This window comes from Dothidotthia symphoricarpi (assembly GCF_010015815.1).
Source record: "Dothidotthia symphoricarpi CBS 119687 unplaced genomic scaffold P153scaffold_2, whole genome shotgun sequence".
NCBI lineage: Eukaryota > Fungi > Ascomycota > Dothideomycetes > Pleosporales > Dothidotthiaceae > Dothidotthia > Dothidotthia symphoricarpi.
The window spans coordinates 1,714,089-1,733,477 of NW_022985009.1; the positions used below are offsets into that span (position 1 = coordinate 1,714,089).

A 19,389-nucleotide genomic window follows, 5' to 3' on the forward strand; every position below is an offset into this window, starting at 1 on the left:
CTGGCGTCTGCGGTCGGCGGCGGATCGAGAGTGAGCGCCCGGCGCACTGCGGCTGTGCAGACGGGCGTGGTGCGATGGGCGAGGGAGGCGGCGAGGGAGGCGCGTGTGGGTGTGGTCAGCGAGCGGGAGGGTGCGGGCGTGGCGTGGGCGTGTGGTAGTCGTCTGGGTGGGGAGCGACGGAGTTATGCAGAGTTCTTGGTGTGGTTTCGTCAGTCACGACACGCGAGCTGCGGAACTCGACCAGGCCTCGACGCCCTCGTCGTCCGGAGAATGCACAGGTCACGTCCCAACCAGTCACCTCGCCCACCACGCCCGCTGCAGCCAGGGTAATTTTGCCATGTAGCCATGAGGGCGTCTCGGCGGCAACCGGCCAATCGGCGTCCGAGGCCAGCGCGTCATGTACGAGCGCTGGCCCAACGACGTTTCTGCACTCCTCTCCCACCGCCATGATGCTGCGCTCCACAGGCCGGCCGCTGCCCACTCCCCGCACCCTGCGAGCAGTCTGCAGCCCACGCCGCCGCTATGCCGCCGTCACCGACGTCGCCAACTTCCCGCGCGTCGGCGAGCAGCTGCACGGCTTCACCCTCCGGCGCGTCAAGCAGGTGCCCGAGCTGGAGCTGACGGCCCTGCACCTGCAGCACGACCGGACGGGCGCCGAGTACGTGCACATCGCCCGCGAGGATGCCAACAACTGCTTCTCCATCGGCTTCAAGACCAACCCGCCCGACGCCACCGGGGTGCCGCACATCCTCGAGCACACGACGCTGTGTGGCAGCGAGAAGTAGCCCCGCCCTGACGCCCCCGCACCGCACCCATGGCTCACGACGCGCAGGTACCCCATCCGCGACCCCTTCTTCAAGATGCTGCCGCGCTCGCTGTCCAACTTCATGAACGCCTGGACCTTCCCCGACCACACGGCCTACCCCTTCGCCACCACAAACGCCCAGGACTTCAAGAACCTCATGGCCGTCTACCTCGACGCCACGCTGCATCCATTGTTGAAGGAGAACGACTTCACCCAGGAGGGATGGCGCATAGGGCCCGAGAACCCAATGGCGGCGGAGACGGACGACCCCAGCGCGAAGAAACTGGTCTTCAAGGGCGTCGTCTACAACGAGATGAAGGGCCAGATGTCGGATGCAAGTTATCTATTCTACACCAGGTTCCAGCACGAGCTCTACCCCGCAATCAACAACTCTGGCGGCGACCCACAGAAGATCACCGACCTGACGTGGGAGCAACTACGCAAGTTCCACGCCGACCACTACCACCCCAGCAACGCGAAGATCCTCAGCTACGGAGACATGCCTCTGGCTGATCACCTGAAAGAGGTCGACGGGCGCTTGAGTGGCTTCGACAAGATCTCCGTCGACCAGGAGGTCAAGGCCCCCATCGAGCTCAACAGCCCCAAGCAAGTCACCGTCCCCGGCCCTCTCGACCCCCTGGTTCCCCAGGACAAGCAGTACAAGACATCCGTTACTTGGCTGATGGGCGACACTGCCGACGCGGTCGAGAACTTTGCGCTTGGTGTACTGAGTAGCTTGCTGATGAATGGGTATGGGTCTCCACTGTACCGCAACCTCGTCGAGTCGGGACTTGGCGCAGACTTCAGCGCAAACACAGGCTACGACAGTGCAGGGAGACGCGGCACTTTCTCTGTAGGCCTCGATGCTGTCAAAGCAGAAGACGTGCCCAAGGTCCGCGAAGCCATTGTCCAGACTGTCCTCGAGGCGCGAAACAACGGCTTCGACAAGATCAAGGTCGACGGCATCCTTCATCAGCTGGAGCTGTCCCTCAAGCACAAGACGTCGAACTTTGGAATGGGTATCTTGCAGAGACTGAAGCCCAGCTGGTTCAACGGCATCGATCCTATGGATGCGCTTGCTTGGCAGGAAACTGTTAACGCGTTCCAGGAGAAGTACGCCCAAGGAGACTATCTGGAGGGTCTGATCGAGAAGTACCTCCTGACCGAGAACACTCTTACCTTTACCATGCAACCGTCCGAGACGTTCAGCCAGGAGATTGTGGACGAGGAGCAACAGCGATTGGCGACAAAAATCGCTGAAACCACAAAGCGGTTCCCCAGCGAGCAGGAGGCACAGCAGTATCTGGAGCAACGGGAGCTCGAGCTGCTGGAAGTGCAGGAGAAGGCCAGGAACGAGGACTTGAGCTGCCTGCCTACAGTCCACGTCAAAGACATCCCGCGCGAGAAAGAAAGGAAACCGCTTCGTCATACAGATGTGAATGATGTGAAGGTGCAGTGGCGCGAGGCACCCACGAATGGGCTGACATACTTCCGTGCAGTGCACCAATTACAGAACCTCCCAGACGAACTGAGGGAAATGATTCCGCTGTTCACCAGTGCTATCATGCGTCTCGGCACAAAGAATAAGACAATGGAGCAACTCGAAGAGCTCATCAAGCTGAAGACGGGTGGCATCTCCGTCGGATACCACTCCTCGCCCTCACCACTATCGCTAGACGCGTTTGAAGAGGGCCTGGCCTTCTCAGGCTACGCGCTTGACCGTAATATTCCAGACATGTACGAGCTCCTCCGGATGATTCTGCAAGAAACAGATTTCGAAGGACCAGAAGCCGAAAAACAGATTCGCGAGCTGCTGCAAAGCTCAGCAAGCGGTGCGATCAACTCCATCGCCGAGTCAGGACACTCGTACGCGATGAGATACGCAGAAGCCGGGATCAACGAAGTGGGTCGGCTGGCCGAGCAGACAGGCGGTCTCACGCAAGTCAAGCTCACCACGAGTCTAGCCTCGCAAGACTCACTCAGCGACGTCATCCAAAAACTCAAAGCCATCCAATCCTTCGCCATCGCAAACAACGACCAGTTCCGCGTCGCAATCAACTGCGGCAGCGAAAGCTCAACAGCAAACCAAGACGCACTCCGTCGCTTCCTCGACACCCTCCCCCAAAAAATCTCCGTGCCCCCAACACCCCACCAAACACAATTCCCCCGCAACGCAAAATCCTTCTTCCCCCTCCCCTACCAAGTCTACTACTCCGCCCGCGCCGTCCAAACAGTCCCCTACACCTCCCCGGCCGGCGCCCCGCTCGAAATCCTCGCCAAAATGCTCACCTTCAAGATGCTGCACCCCGAGATCCGCGAAAAAGGCGGCGCATACGGCGGCGGCGCCTACGCGCGCGGCCTCGCAGGCTTGTTCGGAATGTACTCGTACCGCGACCCCAATCCGCAGAACAGCATGAAGATCATGGGCGAGGCGGGGCGGTGGGCGCGCGATCGCGCGTGGACGGCACAGGATCTCGAGGAGGCGAAACTCAGCGCTTTTCAGGGGTATGATGCCCCGCAGAGTGTTAGTCGAGAGGGTATGCGCCTTTTTCTTAGTGGGGTTACGGATGAGATGTTGCAGGCTAGAAGGGAGAGACTTCTTGATGTTACGGCTGAGCAGGTGCAAAGCGTGGCTGAGGAGTTTCTTGTCCGGCGCGCGGGTGAGAGTAGTATCGCGGTGCTGGGCGAGAAGAAGGATTGGGTGAGTGCGGCGGGTGCGGGGTGGGAAGTGCGCGATCTGGGTATGGCGGAGAAGATGGACAAGTTGGCGCAGAGTGAGGATGCGACGAACTAATGTGTAGGATTTATCACGGCTGTGTTTTACGACGTTATGGTCTTTGTAGGTTCATTGTACGATTACTCTACTCTGGTATTCTTGGCCCGCCGCGTGCAGGGCCCTTTTTAAGCTCGGCCCCCCCCTATCTCATTTCCCTATATATACCCCCCCCCCCCCCCCGTAAAACCTACACAAACACAACAAAAAACAGCGCAGCGAACAGAACCCACAGACGTCCTGCTTCCCCATAGCGGCGACGCTTCTGACCTCCCCCTCCCTCCTTCTTATCAAGGTCGCGGGGGGAGAAAAAACGCGCAAGATCAATCCACCCCCCTATCCATCTATCTCTTTCCTGACCATTCACCCCGGTCGTGAGATCGTGGGCGGAGGTTCGGAGGGAGGGAGGTGTGAAGGGGAGGGGGTGGAGCACTCATTTCTCAGAACTGCCTGTGGTTTTCTATGAATCATGAAGAGCGAGATTTTTCTCCTGGCGGACTAAATTTGGGGGTACATTTTTACTTTATATGTTTCGTTGGAATGTGACTTTGCTTTGTTGTTGGGTCGGGGATATATGGATGGATGGATAAATGAGGAACGAAGAATGAGGCATAGAGAGTACCTATTCCATGGATTGGACATGTCCATGAAAACACACGATCAACAGCTACCCGCTCGTGTTCTGTCCGCATCTATACATCAAGCAGCCAGGCCAAACCAGCCAGTCGGTCGGTCGTTCAGAGAGCTCTCTGCTACGACAGACAAGACAACCGTGTACCCTACCCTTCCCTCCCGAGATTTATCATGTGTGTGTGTGTAAAGCATAGTTAGTAGCAGCTGCTCTCCTCCACCGAATCACCATGTCGATGTTTTCACCGCGTCGCATTCCGTCAATCTGCTTCTACAACAAAGCAAGCGAGCAAGCAAGAAGAAACACGCCCAAAAGACGTAACACCGGTATGAGAATTTATATCGATTATACAAATTCTACAACTCCACCACTTCCCCTTCAACCCCCCCATATTTCTCCATCTTACTCGCCTCAATAACAAGCCGTCTATAATCCAGCACAGCCTGCTCCAGCTCCCCCCTCTTAAGCGCCTCATGATCCGAGTGCGCCACGAAAATACTGCCAGGGCCATACAAATACCTCTTATGCTCGCCCTTGAGATTCGGCACATCCGTCCCATAATTCACAGTCAGCGTCTCAAACCCGTCGATATCACAGCTCATATCCACAGGCGCATAGCCCTCGCTGCCCCACTGGATGTGCAGGGCGCCGCCGGCCTGCGTGGCGCGGGCCTGCACGTCCACCAGCGTCTTCTCGATGAGGGCGCGCACGGATTTTGGGGTGCCGGCTGCGAGCCGTGTGGCGATGGATGCGGATGCTGATTCGGCGACGACGTTTGCTGCGACGCCGCCGTTGAGGCGGCCGAAGTTCATGGTTGTGTTGCCGTATTTGTCGCTCCAGGGGAGGTTATCGCGTAGCGTGAGGAGTTCGCCCAGGGCTTCGACGAGGATGTCGTTTGCGCTGACGCCCAGCCAGGGGTAGCCTGAATGCGCTGCTTTCCCCGTCGCCTGCAGGGTGAAGCCCAGCATGCCTTTGTGGCCGCAGACCAGCTTCCCCTCTGTGGGCTCGCCGAAGATGACGATGTCGTAGGTGGGTCGCTTGGCCCAGTCGCTGAAGCTGAGCATGCCGTCGCCGCCTGTTTCCTCGCCCACGACGAACAGCAGTGAGATGTCGTCGAAGAGGGCGTCTTTGAAGCCCGTCACTGCTGTGATCATGGCTGCGACGCTGGCTTTTGCGTCGACGCTGCCCCGTCCGCCGATCATCTGGGTGGTTTCATTGTAGTAGTACGGCCAGAACGGCGGGACGGTGTCGATGTGCGAGGTCAAGAGGATGGTGGTATCGCGTTTAGAACCGTAGGCGAGCAGGTTGGTCCGGTTGGGCGTTACTTCTTGCAGCTCGACGGTGAAGTTTAGCGAGCGCAGATAGCCGGCTAGCCATTGGCCTACGCCGCCTTCGTTGTCGCTGATGGATTCGATTTCGATGAGCTGGCGGTGCAGGGACAAGAGCTCTTTTGAGGTGCGTGGGTCGAGGACGCTGGGTTGGATGGGTGCTTGCAGGGCTGAGACGAGGGGCGCGAGGGCGAGAGGCAGCAGGGAGAGGGTTCGGAGGATCATCTTGGTGGTTGGTGGTGGGGATTGAGTGGTGGTGGGTGGAGGTTGACAGCTTGGTGCTCAGGCGCGATGTGATGAGCGCTAGTCTCGGGCAACTGTAAAAGCGGGAAGTCGGCTGCATTCTTTGTGGCTCCTACAAGCTGCAAAAACCACACAATTAAAATCTATAAAAGTGCATGCAAGGCTTATATTGTTTAAAGTTCTGGAAAAATATCCCTACACTAAACTTAGTTGTAGTTGTCAAATGATTTCGCTGCATCTTGGTTCCTGGTATTTCGATCGACCGAGAGCCAGATTCACACCATCAGCACCCTCAAGCTGGTCGTGAACAGGGCTGTGGTAGAAGTTTTCAGTCTCTTGTATTTGTCTGCGCAGCATGTACTTCTTTTGAGATCTGAGCGCCAGATCGGAACGTGCAAGAAAACGTTGCTTGACAATACAACATCTCGCAATGATTTTCACTTCACAGAATTTTCCAAAAGACTGATCACTTTGAACATGAAGATCCTAGATTGAATTCCTCGAACTTCTACCGCTTGCTCGTCTGCCTCAGAAGCGAATAAGCATATTGAAAACTGGATAAAACCACCTACTTTGCACGAAGCGGAACGGTTGATGGGTGCATGTAGACGCCATCGATACATTGGTAATCTACTCCCTCTCAAGCGAATATACTCCCGTTCAAGGCCTCCATGCCCGTTGCACAGTGTAAGTGTCCTACTGTGTCACCGCGCTGCGAAGCCCAGCCTAGAAGTCTGCGATATGTCCCTGCATCGACCACACTTCTGAGACCTTTGACAACTTCAACACCATCATTAGTCCTCCAAAAGTTCTCACTCGTAGCGCTGTATGCTTCATCTCTACTGATTTATTAACAAACACAAGAATAACCCTCACTGTATATGTCCACTGGATAAACAACCCTCTGCCATGTCGAATAAAAACAAACATCTTCATTCCAATTTTACCCACCATGCCCGCGACAGTAGATTGATGGAAAAAAAGATAGGCTGCATCCTCCGGGAGTCGAACCCGAACCAATTGCTTGGAAGGCAATTATCCTACCGTTGGACCAAGGATGCTGATTTCTGACGCCATCTATCCTACGGATGAGATCAATGCGCGAGCTGTTGCTCTATGGTCTTCGATGGAAAAACGGCGGGTTTTTTGCAATATATTGGCTGCGTTTCGACGGCGGCAGCGATGGCAAGACAACGGATCGATTTGAGTGGTGAAATTGGTGGCGGTGAGGATGCGTGCGGGGCGTAGTGTAATGTGCCAGGGTTTGTCAAAGCCATGGTTCAGGTTTGCGAATCGGCCGGTGTGACGTCGGCTCTCGGGTAATTGTCGAGCCGGAAGTGCACTGCACTGCAATGCATCCATACAACATCCATCAGAACAACCATCTACAAACAAAATCTGTATTTCACACTACGTGCCTGCATTACTCCTCGTATACGCCAAAACATTTTTGTTGCAGTATGGTTCCCTTCAGATGTGTTGCGTTCTCGTGCGTAGAAGTTAGCTACAGCAAATCTTGCAACTACCTGACGACTACATGAAAACCTAGCAGTAGAGTTATGCGACTTGATGATTGCTGGTATCCGTCCAACTTGCCTCTACTTTCGCTTTTCTTCGTGTGATTTTATTGAAGTTATGTTGTAGTGAGGTTGAGCGATACTCATTGCGACAACTACGTACCATAGTAGAGATGAGACTCTGTGTTTTGGATTCTGTAGATACACGCCTAATACGGCGTTGCTGTAGAATTTGTTATTGTTACTTTATCGTGTTTCTGTATGAGGATGTAAGATGTAGCGAAGTCTTGCAGCAGCTTGACAACTTCACACAAATACTTAGGTTGAAGTTGTGTGCCATGGTTGTTCTAGTATACGCTCAATCCCCACACAACCACCGACACACACTCGACAGACACGGCCCTCTGCTGTTTCCCCTCCACGACAAATCCTACACTGACACAATTCGACTAGTGGTTTTGGTAACGACATGGTGCTGGGAACGAAGGAAACTGATCTACCATTGAACATGGAAGGAACTACAAAGGCGGCCTCTGTCAGAGTGAAGGAGGGCCGGTGGATGTGTGATGTGAAGATGGGCAGACCAATACCCATATATGGCCATCATCCTATGTTTCATGCAATCATCTCACCTCCAACAAATAGTACCTTTGGACAACTACACACATGAACTCTAGCTGAACTACGTGCCTCGATTGCTCCTAGTATACGCCCAACCCATCTTTCTTGCAGTGTTTCTTCCCAGTAGTTCGTTGGATCTTGTACATAGAAGTGAACTATAATATACCTCTGGACAACTACAACACAATTAGTATTGGAGCTGTATGCTTTATTTGTTCCTAGTATACGCCTAAAACCACTTCGTAATGGCATATGTACTTTGATGTTTCTTTGTACTGGGTAAAAGGCTCGCTTCTTCTCTCCCACTTCACTCATACTTTGTGTGGATGACTACGAGCGGTGTTGAGATGGAAAGGTTTAGAGGCAATGACTGCGTTGTATGTGTCAGTGCTGGTTTGGGTAGTTTGAGGTGTGTGACGGTCTTGCGATCTGTTCGTTCAAGATGTCATGGTGTCGAGCATGTGTATGGTGTTTGGTGTTATTTGGTAAATGTTTTGTAACTACATCCCTCAACTACCAGGGGACGACTGCAAATATCCAGCCAAAAGTCTCCACAACCAATACTCCTACATCATAGAGCCGTACATGCTTGACCCTCTTCGCCAAAGGTATCTATCTTTCCGCCTTCCATTACTCCAAAAAACTTCTACCTTCCCAAGAGCTCATGCCCTCCCCTTCGCCTTCCCGCCTCTCCTCCGCTCCCAGACCTGCAAATAGCTCTCCTTCGTAAACAGCGTCTCGCCCCGCTCCTTCTCCACAAACAAGTCCTGAATCCCATACCAATCATCGCGACTCCGATCCTTGAGCTGGACGCGCCAAACCTTGCTCTCCTGCTCGCCCTCAACACTGTCATCCTTCTTCTTGACAGCCTCATGCGTGATGTTCGCGACGAGATCGTACCAAATAGGCTCGCCGGGCGGGTACTCCCTCGGATTCGGCTCCACGTACGGCGACATATCGAGGGGTGTTTGCACGGGGAAGGTGACGATGGTGGGGTTGCGCTCGGACACGAATTTGTTTTTGCTGAAGCGCTTGATGTTCATCAACAAGTAGGGGGGCAGGGGGTGCAGCAGGCGGTAGCGGACGCGGTTTTTCATCTTCTCCTGCGGCTGCATGCCGTTGTACTTGCCTAGGATGGTGGTCAGGGGCACCTGGGGGATGATGTTCTTCTCGAGCGCGTCTTGGAAGAGGGGCGCTGCGGGGAGATCGAGGGTCAGGACGAGGAATTTGGAGATCTCCGTCTTCACGTCTGCATCCTCGAAGCGCAGACGATCCCCAGCGTCGGCGCGGGCGGTGATTTCTTGCGACTCGATTTTCAGGCTGCCTTGGAAGACTTTTTGCACGATGCTGGAGCCGGGTTTTGTCTTTGAGCCGCCGACGGCCAGGTGCAGGTTGTTGAGGAACCAGGAGAGGAAGTCCACGGGATCTGATTGTTCGGATAGTGTGAAGCGTTTCGAAGATCTCAGTCCGACTTCTTGGAGTAATTCGTGTGGTGATACGTGTGTCTTGAAGGCGCGTGGATTCCAGATCTTGCGGACGAGAGTGCTGAATCGTTGCGCGAGTTGTGGCCGACTTGACAGGTCCTCGAGCATAAAGAAGTTTCGCAATGGCGCAACGTGCGACAGCGCCTGGACGACGACATTGAAGTAGTCATTCGCCTTGATGTTGTTCATGCCGATGAAGCCTGGTATGTACTCCTTGTTGGAGAGGTCCCACGACACCTTGGGGTCCTTGTCCAGCCGTGCCACCTCCGTCTTGCTCATGCGCGGGTCCACGACAAACTTGATGTCCTCCAGCGACTTCGACTTGACCTCGTAGCCTTCTGGAAGCACGTAGACCTTCTTTGTCTCCATATTCACATACACGTGGTGACCCTCTTCCAGCGCGTGGAAGTATGCCTGAGACTTTGGCCCTCGTCCCTGGTAGTATTTCCCGCAGACGAGACACGCGTAGACGTTGATGTTGGATAGTGTGACGGAGCAGAGCTTCTCAAAGTCGAAGTCGAGCACCTTGCGCGCTATTGTGTCGAGGTACAGGTCTGTGTATCCAGCTTCCGGCGCAGTCTGTCGCTTGGGTACCGCAATCGCCGGCTCGTTCTCGTCGTCGTCGTCCGCATGCTCCTCCGCCTCTGCGCCCACTATGTCCATCTTTCCTTGGTCTTGCAGTCGCAGAGGCATGCTGTAGCCGTTTGTGATCGCGCCCTCCGGTGGTGGGCTTTCCATCTCTTCATCTTCGACTCGCGCTCGTTTCAGAGCCGGGGAGGGCGCGTCGTAGACCTCTTCGAGAGGCTCCAGAGCTTGTCGTTTGGACATGGCGGGGTGTCGTGATTGTGGAAGGCGGCGGCCGGCAGCGCCAAGGTCTGATGGAAGCTAAACACGTCGTATATTGGTTGCAGCAAGCAGATGTGACGGGAGTCGCAAAAGTTCCAGGCGGCATCGAGCAGCGCGGCGTCCGGCGTATTGATTGGCCGAGAAGCTTCGAGCAAACGACGCAAACACCAGGTTCCAGCGCGGGCAACTTGGAAAAAAGTCGCGACGCTCCACGGCCAACAACCCCACATCTTCTGAGATACCCCTCCTTGCTTGTTTCCACCTGTTTGCAACATGGTGTGTCCGCTGCTCACGCCTCATCCCGAAATGTCTGCTAACACGCCTCCAGTCGAATCCCACCCAAATCTTTGCGGACGACGTGACGGAGGAGAAGGGCGAGAATGCGCGTCTATCGGCCTTTGTAGGCGCCATCGCTGTCGGCGACTTGGTCAAGAGCACACTGGGCCCCAAGGGCATGGACAAGATATTACAGTCTGCGTATGGCTCTGCTACCCCGCTGCTTGTTTGACCCAAACTCACACTACAGCAGTTCTACCGGTGAGATTATGGTCACAAACGACGGCGCCACGATCCTCAAAGCCATCGCCCTCGACAACGCCGCCGCAAAAGTGCTCGTCAACATCTCCAAAGTCCAGGACGACGAAGTGGGCGACGGAACCACGTCAGTCACCGTGCTCGCCGCAGAGCTTCTCCGAGAGGCCGAGAGGCTCGTCGACCAGAAGATACACCCCCAGACCATCATCGAGGGCTACAGGATAGCGAGTCACGCGGCTCTGTCAGCTCTGGAGAAGCTTGCGGTTGACCACAGCAAAGACGAGACAGCCTTCAGGAAGGATCTCGAGGCCATTGCTCGCACCACACTAAGCTCCAAGGTCCTCTCCCAGGACCGAACACAATTTGCCACGCTCGCAGTCGATGCCGTCCTCAAGCTGGGAGGCTCGACCGACCTCACGCACATTCAGATCATCAAGAAGGCGGGTGGAAAGCTGAAGGACTCATACCTGGACGAGGGCTTCATTCTGGACAAGAAGTTTGGTGTGAACCAGCCCAAGAGAATAGAGAACGCCAAGATTCTGGTAGCCAACACATCCATGGACACGGACAAGATCAAGATCTTTGGCGCAAGAGTCAAGGTCGACTCGACGGGCAAGCTTGCCGAACTCGAAAAGGCAGAGCGGGAGAAGATGAAGGCCAAGGTCGAGCGCATCAAGGCACATGGAATCAACTGCTTCGTCAACCGACAGCTGATCTACAACTGGCCGGAACAGCTCTTCGCGGATGCTGGCATCTGCTCCATCGAGCACGCAGACTTCGATGGTATTGAGCGTTTGGCACTCGTCACAGGAGGAGAAATCACTTCGACATTCGACCACCCCGAAAACGTCAAGCTTGGGTACTGCGATCTGATCGAGGAGGTCATCATTGGGGAGGACTCGCTGATTAGGTTTTCGGGTGTCCACGCTGGCAAAGCCTGCACCATTGTGCTTCGCGGTGCAACTGAGCAGCTTCTCGACGAGGCTGAGCGATCGCTACACGATGCCCTCGCTGTTCTTTCACAAACTGTCAAGGAGCCCAGGACAACACTTGGTGGTGGATGCGCAGAGATGAACATGGCCAAGGCCGTTGCAGAGGCTGCACAAAATGTGGAGGGCAAGAAGGCCATTGCCGTCGAGTCCTTCTCCAAGGCGCTCCAACAACTACCCACCATTCTGGCCGACAATGCCGGTTTCGATTCCAGCGATCTGGTCAGCCGACTCCGAAAGGCCGTATACTCCGGGCTGACCAGCTCTGGATTGGATCTTCTGTCCCCTGGTGGTGGAATTGCGGATATGAGGGAGCTGGGCGTTATCGAGAGCTACAAGCTGAAGCGCGCAGTGGTTTCGTCGGCTTCCGAGGCCGCCGAGGTAAGATTTACCCATTGTTGCGTTAGTTTGAATATGAGCTAACCTTCCTTGCAGCTACTGCTTCGCGTAGACAACATTATTCGATCAGCTCCTAGGCGGAGGGAGCGCATGTAGGCTTTGATGAATTGATGTGTCTGGCGGGCGAATCGGCTTAGATCCTAGTACGAGCATGAGGTTGTAACGAATTCGGCACCAACTAGAGTGTGTTCTACGAAAAGAAATCCATGCAGTCAAGAAGAACTATGGTCTCTGTCTCTAGTGATGTCTTCGTCATTTGTTGGATGAAGTTACTCGACAGTTTTCTTCTTCGCTCCACCACTCCGTGTTTCAGCCCTCATTCTAGCCCAGCAACTGGGACAACGATCGTCTCTCACGTTTTAGTGGTCCGCGTCGTATCCGTATATGGGGGGTTTCTCTCGTGTTGGACGGGGAAGCCTCCGTGACGCATTGACGCATTTGGAAGGTTTGGCGATTGAGCATTGTTACAGTGGAGCGCCTTTCCATCCTGTGCAAGGCGAATGATGATGTGGATGCTGATGAGCAGATGCAATTACTTTTTGACTGTGCCGTGAATGCTGCTGTCGAGTAGAGTACTTGGCAAAATGGCTGTTACGTATGTAGGCAGGCAACAACAATGACTATATCCGACTGCCACAGCAACGTGAGTGGTGAGGATGTATGGTGACCAAGTGCTTGGGTAGAGACAAGGAAAGCCTAAATACTGGTCGCATGACTTGCTGCTTCGAGGGGCCGGAGAGTTCGGAGGCTTAGAGTTTGTGTGGGTAGTATGTGCTTCCTTTTTGTTTTGGAGAACCGTCTCGTGCCACAGCAGCTTTACTAGATAATGTTCAATCATTCTTGTTTTAAGATCCGATGTTTCACGTCGTCCATCTGCCAACAACACGACGCAACGCTCTCTGCTATTTCGTCACCATAACGACGTGCTCTGTGCCGTGTACCTGAAACGGCCCACGCCGATGACAGGGCCAAGGACCTAAAACAAGGGAAATCGACGGGCGATTCACATTGCGGCCAATCCAGACCCTGGCGACGGCTGTCGAAGCGACCCCCGCCGCAGCTAATATCGACGCCCAAAATCAGCTGCTGCGTCGTGAGCGTCGTCTGCTCGACCCTCTCCATCTCCATCGACTCTCTGATGCTCCATCTCCTCCGTCGCCCCAGCCTCGCCCAGGCATCACCCCCCACCTCGTAGACGAAGCAGCCTCGCCATGCCGCGTCGCCGGCCACCCGGACCTGGCCCGGCGCTCCTCCTGGCCCTGTTCTTCCTACCCTCGATACTCGCGGCCGCTCAGCAGCAGCAACCGCTTGGCCGCAATGCCCGCGCACACGCACACGCACCGGTCGTGCCCCCGAACCATGCAAGGCCCAACCGGGCAGATGCACACGCCGACGGACGGCGACCATACACACCACTACTAGCCCAGAATGAGCGCGCCGTAGCAACAAAAGTCACCTCTGCTCCAGCCATCGCGGCTGTCAGAGCCCCTCCTCCAAGCAATGCAGCCGACGCTCTCATGCAGGGTGTGCGCTCGTTGCAGGACTGGGAAGTTGAGGACTTTGTTCTCTTGGCGACCGTCGATGGCCGCATACACGCACGAGACCGATACAACGGGGAGGAGCTGTGGGAGCTGCCCGGAAAGCCCATGTTGGAGACGTTCTACAACACCTCCGAGGGCAGTGCCGACCTGCACGACCAGTCCTTTGTCTGGATCGTCGAGCCCACAGAGGACGGAGCCCTTTACGTCCTCACTCCAGGGCCCTATCCTGTCCTGCACAACCTGGGCCTCACCATCAAGCAGCTGACCGAGCTCGCACCCTACTCCAGCGAAGACCCGAATTTTCCCGTTGTTTACAGCGTGGAGAAGAAGACGTTCATGCTGGTAGTCGAGGCAGCTTCTGGTATTGTCAAGAAAAGCTTCAGTGCAGGTGGGACCGACTTCCTCGATGAGAGTTGTGCACCGCCAGTCAGGAACTACTTCAACACTCGACAGCGTGAATCTTTGGGAGACATCAATCTTGGACAGACCCAGTATACCATCAGCATCCACAACAAGATGACGAACGAGCACATCTGCACCATCAAGTACGCTGAGTGGGCCCCCAACAATCGAGATCGCGACCTGCAGCTGCAGTACCAAGAGACAATGGACAAGCAATACATCTACAGCAGGTACAACGGCGAAGTCATTGCATACGACCACAAAAGACCCAGATGGCACCAGCGTCCTCTCTTCAGACAGCCCTTGTCGTACCCTGTAGCGCGAGTGTTCGACGTTGCTCGACCTTCCAAGTCTAGTAATGAGAATGAGAATGAAAACCGTGACTCCCTCATTCTTCTACCCCAGCCTCCGGGGCCAGCATTCTCGGAAGACAAAGCAGCTCACGTCCTTCTCAACACAACTGATGCCGGAGCCTGGTATGCGTTGTCAGAGGTAAACTACCCCGCAGTGACCGACGGCGCCCCGACAGCCCTGTGCTACAACCAGGATGACCTACTGGGCTGGGACGGTCCGCACTTCGTAACGGATGAGCAGAGCCTTGTCGGCGTGCATGTCCTAGATCACAGAGTGGAGACCCAACTACGATACAGATCAATTGCAGCCCCGACCTATTATCAGACCGAAGATGGCCAGGTCGTCTCTAATCCTCCAAAGACATCGCCGATGGAGCGAGCTACAATCGATGCTCCGCCTTCGGCAATGATGGAGTCGAAAGTATCCTCATACTGGGCGGTGTTCTTCCTGGCCTGTGTCGTTGTCGCGACTTCTGTTGCCTCGTACAAGCGCCCCAAAAGGCTCGATCACGCGAAGCACTACTTGTCCAACATCTTCAAACCTAGCAAGACCGAGGAAGTGTTCTCTCCAGTGCCTACCGTTTCTCAACAACCCAATTTCATTGAGAAGCAGGTGGCTGAACTACCTGTTGTAGAGGATGTTGTTCCAGAGGCGCTGGTAGAGGATTCTAAACTAGAAGTGCCGATCACTCAGGAGGCAAAGGAGAAGAAGGTGACGTTCAACATCCCTGAAGATGAAGAAGAGGACTTGTCCCTCTCAAGAACCACCACTATCGACCAACCCTCCCCAACTGAGGAAGAAGCGGGCAATGAAGAGGAATCACCCATCATGAACGGCGCAGATGAGGCCCCCCAGGACCCGACCACCGCACCCGCAACCCCGACAAAGAAGAAGAAGACACACAGAGGGAAACGTGGTGGACGGAAGCTGAACAGAAACCAGCAGAAGGATGACGACGAGGTTGGTCGCATCGTAGACGCTGCTAAGAAACTCGATCCTTCGCCACGTCTGCAACCGGATGAAGTCACTATGAATGGCGATGATATGCAAGACGTGTCCAATATCAAGCGGATTGGCAAGTTGACCATAGATCAAGATCGCCTTCTCGGTAACGGAAGTGGTGGGACATTCGTGTTCGAAGGAAAGTGGAATGTAAGTCATTCTGATAGGAGTTTTGTAGAACCACTCTAATGATTTTCAAGGAACGCGAGGTTGCTGTCAAACGCATGTTGCCACAGTATTTCGGACTCGCTGAGCAAGAGGTCAAACTCCTTCAGGAAAGCGACCTACATCCCAACGTCATCCGTTACTTCGATGACGAGAAAGATGAGAACTTCCTGTATATTGCAGTCGAACTCTGCCAGTCCAGTCTCTTCGATCTTTACAAGGATGGCCGGCCCGGTGACGAGCTCACTGAATCGCAACAACGTCTAGTCAACGAGATCAATCGTGACGTTGACCGTGCGTTGTATCAGTTGGCCAACGGTCTCAACCACCTTCACAGTTTGAGGATCATCCATCGCGATATCAAGCCACAGAACATTCTCATTGCGTATCCAGCGAGGAACCAGACAAAGGGCCCTCGTCTAGTCATTTCCGACTTCGGGCTGTGTAAGACACTTCCTGACAACGTCAGCACACTCATCGGCACTACTGGTAATGCCGGCACTGTTGGCTGGAAAGCACCGGAGCTGATCACGCAGCCGAAGGAGATCATGGGTGGCAGTTCCACAGGTGCCTCCCGCGACTCTTCAAGCTCCAGTGATCCTGTTGCCCAAGGCGTCAAGCGCGCCGTCGACATATTCTCCCTCGGCTGCGTCTTCTTCTACGTTCTCACCAACGGCGGCCACCCCTTCGACGACGACGAAGGCTGGATGCAGATCCGCGAGTACAACATCAAGAAAGAAAAAGCCAACCTCAAGCAACTCCGCCTAGGCGACGACTCAGAAGAACCCTACCGCCTCATCGAATGGATGCTAAAAACCCGCCCCGAAGACCGCCCCACAGCCCTCCAAGTCATGAACCACCCCTTCTTCTGGTCCGCCGAAAAGCGCCTCAACTTCCTCTGCGACTGTTCAGACCACTGGGAGCGCGAGATCCGCGACCCCCCCTCAGACCACCTCCTCAACCTCGAATACTACAGCGACCATGTCCTCGACCACAAACGCAACTTCCTCGCTAAACTCGACCATGGCTTCATCGCTTCCCTCGGCAAACAGCGCAAGTATACAGGCGATCGCTTGTTGGATCTTCTCCGCGCACTGCGCAATAAGAAAAATCACTACGAGGATATGGAGGAGGGTGTTAAGGCTAAGGTTGGTCCGTTGCCGCATGGCTATTTGAGGTATTGGACTACCAAGTTTCCGCTGCTGCTTATGAGTTGCTATGAGTGTGTGCAGTACTGCGGACTGCAGGATGAGCCGAGGTTTAGGCCGTATTTTGAGGGCCAGATTATGATGTAGGGGAGGAATGGTTTGGTATTGTGTCGTTTGTGTGGAAAGTTTTGCAGCATCGATTGGTAGTTTCGCTTGCCGTTTTTGTAGGCGTTTTAGTATAGTCGTAATTCCATTCTTTTGTTTGAACAGCCGTCACGCTCATATGCCCATTGAACTTTTTTCATCTGATGGAGGGTGAATTCTAATCTACACTCTCTTTTCGACGAACAACATCGTACACTTTTTTACATTCCTACACCAGCGTTTCCCCCAGTTGTCTACTCCTCGCTCGACAGCGGCGGGAACAACACGCCCTTGAACGCAACCCCCAACTCCACCATCGGCACTCCATACTCAACATCAGCACCGGGCCTACACCACTCCAGCGTCCGCCTATCGGGCGCCACGCCCAGCTGATCCAGCATAGTATCCGCCTTATTCGGCATATACGGCAGCAGCAAGATGCCCGTCAACCTTAGCGCCTCAGCAGCCAAGTACACGATCTTATCGACGTCCTCGCCGGGCTCGCCCTCAGCAAAAGGCAGGACCTTACTCCACGGCTCGGACATCTGGAAGAAGGAGTTTGCGCCGCGGACGAAGTTCGCAATGAGGAGGAGGGCCTTGCGGGGGTCGTTTTCAGCAAAAGCGGCATCTACCTTATCTGTGATAGTGCAGAGGGAGTTAGTCCAGAACTTTGAGCCGGGCCCGTCGTCCCACTGCGAAGTGGGGAGGGGCGAGATACGCGTTATAGCGCCGCGGACGCTCCATTTCTTGCCGCGCGTGACGCGCGAGGCGAGGTTGCCGAGCTGCTGGTTGAGGAAGGAGTTGTAGAGGGAGATGATGCGGGTGTTGCTGTAGCTGGCGTCGTCTTGGATGCCGCCGTCGTGGGCGAGGTAGAAGCGCATTGTGTCTGGGCCGAAGCGGTCGAGGGCGTGGAAGGGCTCGACGACGCGGCCGGTGGATTTGCTCATCTTTGCGCCGCCGAGCGTCCAGTGCGCGTGCGTGAGGATCTGCTTGGGGAGGGGCAGGTCGAGCGCCATGAGGAAGGCTGGCCAGTAGATGCAGTGGAAGCGCACGATGTCTTTGCCGATTACGTGGCAGTCTGCGGGCCAGCCGCCGTCGTTCTCACGACCTGGTGTGAAGGGGTAGCCGGCTTTTGTGGCGTAGTTTAGGAGTGCGTCGAGCCAGACGTAGATTGTTTGCGTGTCGTCGTCGGGGACCCGGATTCCCCATGTTAGACGGTCGTATGGGCGGGAAACGGAGAGGTCGTCGAGCCCGGATTCAACAGAGGCGATGACTTCTTTCATGCGGTGCTCGGGCACAATCCACGTCGGGTTTTCGGCGTAGAAAGCGAGGAGTTGGTCGCGGAAGGCGGAGAGACGGAAGTGGTAGTTCTTTTCCGAGGACCATTCTACCTCGCTGCCGGTCTCGATGGACGTCTGCGGGTTGGTCAGCCCAGCGTTCTGTTGTCTGACAATGAGTGGGCTCATACCATAATCTTCCTCCCTGTTGGTGGATCGAGGTACGGTCGCACAGCCGACTGCGGGTAGAAGGCCTCGTCGGTGACCGAGTACCAGCCCTCATGCTTGGCCGTGTAGATGTAGCCCTTCTCTTGCAGCAAGTACTGTCGACCATCAGCCGCGGATTGTGGCGGGCAGCGCTTCCATAGACTCATACCCATGCATATTCGACGGCTTCCTTGTGGTCACTATCCGTCGTGCGCACAAAGTGGTCGTAAGAGATGTCTCCCTTTTTCGCGAGTTCCTTCAAGTCGTAAGCGTCTTGGACATTGAAGAAAGTACAACACGTGCATACATACTTTGAAAATCTCAGCGCCCTTGTTACAGAATAGCTTAGGCTCCACGCCAGCTTTGGCAGCTGCCCTCTGCACCTTCATCCCATGCTCGTCCGTGCCCGTACACATCAACGCCGTGTTCCCCTTCAGCACTTGCCACCTCTTGATGATATCCGTGAGGACCATAGTATACAGATGTCCGACATGAGGGGCAGCATTGACATAGAAGATGGGCGTGGTAATGTAGTAAGGCTTCACGGCCGGCGGCGTGGTTGAAATGTACCGAATTCGGTTGCTACGAGATTGACATGATGCGGAGAGCCATGGCGAACTTCTCGGGAAACTCGAAAGTACCCTGCGAAGTGTGAGAGGCGGATAATTGACTATTCGGGCGCGCATCGTTCTGCAATGGCAGCACGTCGCGACGCGTGAGCTTCACCTCTGAACTTTTGGCGTGATGACGTGGGGTGGGATTGCTGAGTCAGGCTCCAACTTCACCACATCACTGCGGCTCTTCCAACATCCTCAATCAGACCATGTACCCTCATAAACATGAGCACGGTAGTACTGACGCCCTCATCTACGCTTTCTCAACCTTAGGATGCGAAAATACCGTTGTCATCACTGTTGCTTTGCTCTTTGAGTAGCACGCTACATGTGCGTGAACGGTAATAAAGAGCGGCCAACGTCAA

General features: G+C 54.9%; 7 protein-coding genes and 1 non-coding gene across 8 annotated transcripts; 4 read left to right on the forward strand and 4 right to left on the reverse strand.

Annotated features, from left to right (window-relative positions):
- The first annotated feature begins 288 nt into the window (after positions 1–288).
- On the forward strand, positions 289–3,756 carry P153DRAFT_363241 (uncharacterized protein). The gene is made up of 2 exons (XM_033667329.1): positions 289–781; positions 833–3,756. Exons 1-2 carry the CDS (start codon positions 447–449, stop codon positions 3,597–3,599), a joined length of 3,102 nt encoding a protein of 1,033 aa, XP_033528656.1. The 5' UTR covers positions 289–446; the 3' UTR covers positions 3,600–3,756.
- A 682-nt stretch (positions 3,757–4,438) lies between these two features.
- On the reverse strand, positions 4,439–5,818 carry P153DRAFT_363242 (Zn-dependent exopeptidase). The gene has a single exon (XM_033667330.1). The coding sequence runs from the start codon at positions 5,760–5,762 to the stop codon at positions 4,566–4,568; it is 1,197 nt and encodes a 398-aa protein (XP_033528657.1). The 5' UTR covers positions 5,763–5,818; the 3' UTR covers positions 4,439–4,565.
- Positions 5,819–6,280: 462 nt separating this feature from the next.
- On the forward strand, positions 6,281–7,035 carry P153DRAFT_363243 (uncharacterized protein). Its single transcript, XM_033667331.1, has one exon. The coding sequence runs from the start codon at positions 6,690–6,692 to the stop codon at positions 6,849–6,851; it is 162 nt and encodes a 53-aa protein (XP_033528658.1). The 5' UTR covers positions 6,281–6,689; the 3' UTR covers positions 6,852–7,035.
- Positions 6,771–6,841, reverse strand: P153DRAFT_t18. Its single transcript has one exon. It is a non-coding gene; the product is annotated as a tRNA-Gly (tRNA).
- Positions 7,036–8,393: 1,358 nt separating the features above from the next.
- P153DRAFT_363244 (cysteine proteinase) lies at positions 8,394–10,261 on the reverse strand. The gene has a single exon (XM_033667332.1). It carries the CDS (start codon positions 10,228–10,230, stop codon positions 8,581–8,583), a length of 1,650 nt encoding a protein of 549 aa, XP_033528659.1. The 5' UTR covers positions 10,231–10,261; the 3' UTR covers positions 8,394–8,580.
- Positions 10,262–10,435: 174 nt separating this feature from the next.
- Positions 10,436–12,533, forward strand: P153DRAFT_363245 (T-complex protein 1 subunit beta). The gene is made up of 4 exons (XM_033667333.1): positions 10,436–10,524; positions 10,577–10,725; positions 10,778–12,152; positions 12,207–12,533. Exons 1-4 carry the CDS (start codon positions 10,522–10,524, stop codon positions 12,264–12,266), a joined length of 1,587 nt encoding a protein of 528 aa, XP_033528660.1. The 5' UTR covers positions 10,436–10,521; the 3' UTR covers positions 12,267–12,533.
- A 465-nt stretch (positions 12,534–12,998) lies between these two features.
- P153DRAFT_419999 (uncharacterized protein) lies at positions 12,999–16,978 on the forward strand. Its single transcript, XM_033672216.1, has 2 exons — positions 12,999–15,619; positions 15,670–16,978. The coding sequence occupies exons 1-2, from the start codon at positions 13,382–13,384 to the stop codon at positions 16,927–16,929; spliced, it is 3,498 nt and encodes a 1,165-aa protein (XP_033528661.1). The 5' UTR covers positions 12,999–13,381; the 3' UTR covers positions 16,930–16,978.
- A 202-nt stretch (positions 16,979–17,180) lies between these two features.
- P153DRAFT_280638 (uncharacterized protein) lies at positions 17,181–18,883 on the reverse strand (the record flags this gene model as incomplete). Its single annotated transcript, XM_033663084.1, has 4 exons — positions 17,181–18,365; positions 18,395–18,526; positions 18,580–18,666; positions 18,722–18,883. The coding sequence occupies 4 exons, from the start codon at positions 18,881–18,883 to the stop codon at positions 17,181–17,183; spliced, it is 1,566 nt and encodes a 521-aa protein (XP_033528662.1).
- Positions 18,884–19,389: the final 506 nt, after the last annotated feature.